The sequence below is a fragment of the Cydia splendana genome, unplaced genomic scaffold, assembly GCF_910591565.1.
Source record: "Cydia splendana unplaced genomic scaffold, ilCydSple1.2 scaffold_114_ctg1, whole genome shotgun sequence".
In the NCBI taxonomy this organism is placed as follows: Eukaryota; Metazoa; Arthropoda; class Insecta; order Lepidoptera; family Tortricidae; genus Cydia; species Cydia splendana.
The window spans coordinates 94,570-100,427 of NW_026946839.1; the positions used below are offsets into that span (position 1 = coordinate 94,570).

At 40.0% G+C, this 5,858-nt stretch overlaps 1 protein-coding gene across 1 annotated transcript; it reads right to left on the bottom strand.

The window, feature by feature from the left end:
• Nucleotides 1-2,903: 2,903 nt before the first annotated feature.
• LOC134805448 (uncharacterized protein K02A2.6-like) lies at nt 2,904-3,785 on the bottom strand. Its single transcript, XM_063778752.1, has one exon. It carries the CDS (start codon nt 3,783-3,785, stop codon nt 2,904-2,906), a length of 882 nt encoding a protein of 293 aa, XP_063634822.1.
• Between the last annotated feature and the right edge of the window lie 2,073 nt (nt 3,786-5,858).

The window sequence follows — 5,858 nt, forward strand, 5'->3', positions numbered from 1 at the left end:
CCCACCATAAACCATACTAAATTCACAGTGGGGAATAAAAAATGTGAGAATGTGACAAGGACAAACAATAATAACGCTTTCTCTGCTACTCCTACTGAAAGATACATAAGACTATCTCGTTTGGTCATTTCCCCCCCGCCAGTTCCAATTATACTATCATAACCACAATACTGGCACTGGCAACCTGCAACTGGCGCATACGCATTCTAAAATTAATTAAAAATCTAGAAAATAACAATGGATTACGTCATTGAACTCGTTGTGAGGCTGTGGTTTAGTAACAAGGGGTTGGGATACAATTATAAATGCGGAGATAGTGACGAAACAAATATTGCATTCATCTCAGCAATCGAGGAGCTAACACCTGACGTGGACATTTACAAGTGGGAGGCGGCCCGGACCGATCTCAAGAAGCTGATCAAAGAACTGCTGGAGCAGATGTCCATCCTTCAGTTACACTCGGGGTACCATGCGGAGGGGCTTCTGCTAGAGGTGCTAAGAAAACACAACATTAGATCATTGCTCTCCGTGCCTCTTAAACATAAAACTTTAATCTGGAAAGACGCGGGGATGTGGTTCGTGGAGGTGATTAACCCGAAAATCATAAAAAGAACGTATGTGTTTTTGGACTGTGAATAAGTATATGTCTGTTTATGTCTGAAATAAAATAAGTTTAACAGTGATTGACTATTTATTTATTTACCAATCATTAAGGTATTTTATAATGTCCCGAATGCAAGTATGGGGAGCGGTTTCCCATCTACATAAAGAAAACAATTGGTTTTTCAAAATTCGTTCTTAAGGGGCTTCTTCCTGGCGTCAATGACCTCTCCCTTCTGAATCCCTTAGTTTTCTAATGTTTTTGTAGCTTATCATATTAACAGCAACGGTTTTAAGCAATATAGTGTGCTATATTTACTTCAAATTTATTTGTCTTCGAGATATTTGGCATCAGAGTTGAACAATTTCAGACCAAAAACCTGTTTTTGTGTTAATAAAGATAAAGATAAAAAATTGTTTATTCAAGTAGGCATATTACAATGCGCTTATGAACGTCAAATAAACCTTTACCGGCTCTAACCGTACACCTCTGCCCCGAGAAGATTTAAATCCCCCCTCAATTGGAGGAGGGTATCCCAATATGGGACCGGCAACAAACTCGGCGGGACACATCTTTTCAAAACATTATTACATCTTATAATTAACATGCATTACGAGTAATTAAGAAAAATACAATTTAAATTACTATTATAGAATTCATGCAATTATACTCAGTGAGTACATAACTTTATACAAATACGTAGCTCTTTCAGAAAACATATCAAATTCTTACAAAAGGAAAAGAAAATAAAATCAATAAAAGAAATGAGAATACATATTATATGAATCTGACTGATTGTTATGAGATGCTTTCATACAATTTGATGTGCTTTCTTACCTGAGCTGAGTCACCTTTAACTCTACACATTATACAATGCTTTTAATTGCTACTTGTCGTTATTACAGTTTCTGGTTTGGACCATGCATGTTTGTCTGTCAAGTAGTCCTCGACTCTGTAATAAGCCTTCAACATCAAGGACTTTTTTAAGTAATTCTTAAGAGCTGGAAAGGGTAATCTTAAAGCATCCTCAGGTAACTTGTTATAAAAATTTATGCATTGCCCAACGAATGACTTCTGTACTTTACGAACACGAAACTTTCTGATAGCAAGCTTGTTTTTATTTCTAGTATTATAGTTATGGACATCAGAATTCTTAGTGAAGGAGTCTAGATTCTTAACAACATAAATAATACTATCATATATGTATTGGGAAGCTACAGTTAAAATATTAATTTCTTTAAAAAGTTCTCTTAATGATTCACGCACCCTTAAATTATATATAGAATGAATGGCTCTCTTTTGTAAGACAAATATAGTCTGTATGTCAGCTGCTTTGCCCCAAACCAGAATACCATATGACATTACACTATGAAAATAACTATAATAAACAAGGCGAGCTGTTTCAACATTAGTCAATTGTCTAATTCTCTTCACAGCGTAAGCGGCCGAACTTAATTTGTTTGCTAGTGTTCTTATATGAGGACTCCATTGTAGATTTTTGTCCAATGTTAAACCAAGAAACAGTGCTTTATCTACCGTCTCTAAGCATTCATTATTCAAAAGTATCTTAGTATCGACTGGTTTAACATTCGGCAAAGAAAATCTAATGCATTTAGTTTTCTTAGCATTAAGAAGCAAATTGTTCATAGTAAACCAGTTAAGTACATTAACGAGTGTGCTGTTAATTACACTGTAATCGGTAGATTTCCGATCAACCTTAAAAAGTAATGATGTGTCATCAGCAAAAAGAACAATTTCAAAAAGATTTTCTACTACACATGGCAAATCATTTATATAAACCAAAAACAGGAATGGACCCAAAATAGAACCTTGTGGCACTCCTAATTGGACTAAAGTACCGCTAGACCGGGTTTTGTTTACAACAACTGTTTGTGTTCTGTTGCTAAGGTAAGAAGACATAAAATTTAAGGCATTTATGGTATATCCAAGCCCAAGGGAATGGTACGAAGGGTTCTCAGGGGTGCTAAATAGAAGACCGTGCGTTCAGTACATAGGTTTATTACCGGACTGACAACCATTACAAAAGTGCCGGCGCCAGAGGGCGCGCGGGGAGAATTAACCCTACCCTCCACCAAGATTCATACATAACACCCCTTTTCTTAAATAACAGTAGTTTTTACATATAAATTAACCGTGTGTTCCAGAGCTTGACAGTGGTTCATTAATTTAACCTTCCATGCCAAATGAAGGTGATATATGGGTATCCCCACTTAGAGACAGTTGATCAAGCCCTAGGACATTTCCTTAATTCTAAAAGCAATTAACAAAAATATTAGGAAACTTAATCTATCTCAAAACCAAATCTGACGGGCGGGCGTCTAATTCTCTTACTCTCATTACTTCTAACCTGAGCAGGCGGGTCGGTACTGGTGCCGGGTTGTGCGGGCGCCGCGGGCGCGTCCCGAGCGGCCTGGATCGGAAGCTCGACCGACTGTGGCACCTCTATACCTATATCCTCCTTGTTTTCAAATTGGGTCCCGGGTGGTACACAATATTTGAATCTTTTCTTTAGTTGATCAGTATGCCTATGACTGGTGGTACCGTTTTCCCTTGTCACGGTATAGTTGCGGTTTCCTTTTACCTCCGATATTGTTCCTGGCACCCATTTATCGGGGCCGCTGTATTCCTGCAACCAAACTGGATCTCCCTGCTTCATTTGCTGTGAAGGTTTGCTAGTGAACCTCTCCACCTGCTTGCTTTGTGCTTGCCGGACTCGTTGATCGATTGTGGCGCCTGGTTGAAGTAAGTCTAGCCTACAACGCAGAGCTCGTTTCTGTAACATCATGGCTGGAGACTCACCTGTCGTACTGTGTGGACAATTCCGGTAGTTAAATAAAAAGGACTGTAATGCCACATCCAAGTCTACCTTTTCCTTGGTGGCTTTCCGCAGAGCCCGTTTACATAGCTTGACAGCCCCCTCTGCTGCCCCGTTTGAAGCGGGATGGTATGGTGCACTAAAAGTGTGTTTAATTCCACTCCGTGTCATGAACTGATCCACTTCCTGACTCGTAAAGGGAGGTCCATTGTCCGAAACCACTTCTTTTGGCAACCCGAAGCGAGCAAATATCTCCATTAACACCTTAATCACAGCGGTCCCTGTAGTCCTCTGCATCACAAAAGCTTCAATCCATTTTGATGTTGAATCTACTAAGACAAAGAACATTCTTCCTTCAAAGGGGCCTAAAAAATCTATGTGTAGTCTACTCCATGCTTGCTCATAGTAAGGCCAGGGCTGTGGTGCTGACTTCGCAGTTGCTGCTGCGTCTGCCGCACAGATTGCACAAAGCTTGCAAATTTGTTCAATTTCTTTATCAATCCCTGGCCACCAAACGAAACTGCGGGCTATGCTTTTCATCTTCAACATACCCTGGTGACTGCTATGTAATTCCTTCATAATACTAGGTCGCAGTGATGCTGGTATGACCATCCGATACCCCCACATAACACAGCCAGTATCAGTGTATAGCTCTTGTCTTCGTGCAAAGTATGGTTTCATTTCTTCCTCTAAACAATGCTCTGGCCAGCCCCTGCTTAAAAATTGATTTACTTTCCTTAATGTTTCATCTTTTTCTGTCTCTTTCCTCACTTCCATGCTTGTTATAGGTAGGAAATCTTGCACAAAATTTATATATGTTACCTCAGTATAGTCCTTGACATCCTGACTAGTTGATGGTAATCTTGATAATGCATCCGCTGCATTCTTAGCTGTTGGAATGTATTCAATGTCGTATTGATAGCCACCTAGGATCACTGCCCATCTTTGCAAGCGGCTGGCTGCCATTACTGGAATACCTGCTTTGTCCCCAAAAATTGTCACTAATGGTTTATGATCTGTTCTTAAAACAAACCGACGACCATACAGGAATTGATGGAATTTTTTTACTGAGTATATGATTCCCAACGCTTCTTTGTCAATCTGTGAGTATGCTCTCTCTGCTTTATTCAAAACTCGGGAAGCATATGCTATAGCTCTCTCTGTACCATCTGGCATAAGGTGTGATATAACGCCGGCCACTCCATGGCTGCTGGCATCAGTAGTCAGAATCAGCGGCAAATCTGGTGAGTAGTGCACCAACACCTTGCTGGAAGACAATAAATGTTTTATTTTATTAAAGGCCATATCACACTCCGGTGTCCAATTAAACTTCATTTCCTTCTTTAATAGTGCATATAATGGGGCCATTATTGTACTAATATTTTTTACAAATTTAGCATAGTACATTGTCATGCCTATAAAAGATCTAAGCTCAGCCACGTTGCTAGGCGTAGTTGCATTCACTATTCCTTCTATCTTCTTAGGACATGTATGAATACCTTCACTATTTACCACATAACCCAAGTATGTTATAGATTCTGACATGAAAGAGCATTTTTCATTTTTAATTTTTAACCCATACTTTTGTAGTCGCTCAAAAACTGCAGTTAAATTCTTTAAATGTTCTTGATCATCTAACCCTGTAATAACCACATCATCTAAAAACACACCAACTCGAGGTATGTCCGCAAACATTTGCTCCAGGATCCTCTGAAAAATTCCCGGGCTCGAGGATAGACCATATATAAGACGATTATATTTAAATAGGCCCTTGTGTGTGTTTATGACTGTATACTTGGAGGTATCATCAAGAACTAGCTGTGCATATGCCTGTGACAGATCAATCTTACTAAACTTTTTACCACCATGTAATTTGGCAAACAAGTCCTCCACCCTTGGCAAGGGAAAACGGTCCACTTCTAAATACTTGTTCAAACTTATCTTGTAATCCCCGCAAATCCGGAGGGATCCATCTGACTTGACCACCGGAACAATCGGAGTCGCCCAGTCCGCTGTTTCAACTGGTGTGATGACACCTTCTCGCTGCAGTCGCTCGAGCTCCCGCTCCACTGGTCCACGAAGGGCATACGCCAGCGGCCGCGCGCGCATGAAAACCGGCCTGGCGCCGTCTCTCACCCGCAGCGAGACCAGCCCGCCATTGTACCGGCCCAGCCCCTCCGAGAATACGTCTTTAAATCTGGAACTAAATTCCGTCAAATCAAAAACTTCATTCGGTTTTACATAATGCATTAATTCTAACTGTTGTTCAACCCTTTTAATAATACCAAATTCATCTAACCATTCTCTTCCTATCAAGTTTTCCCTGCCATTATTTACTACATACAAGTTCAAAACTTTACTCAAGTTGCCCAAACGCACTACAGATTTTATCATTCCAAATGTAGGCACACTTTCTCCTGT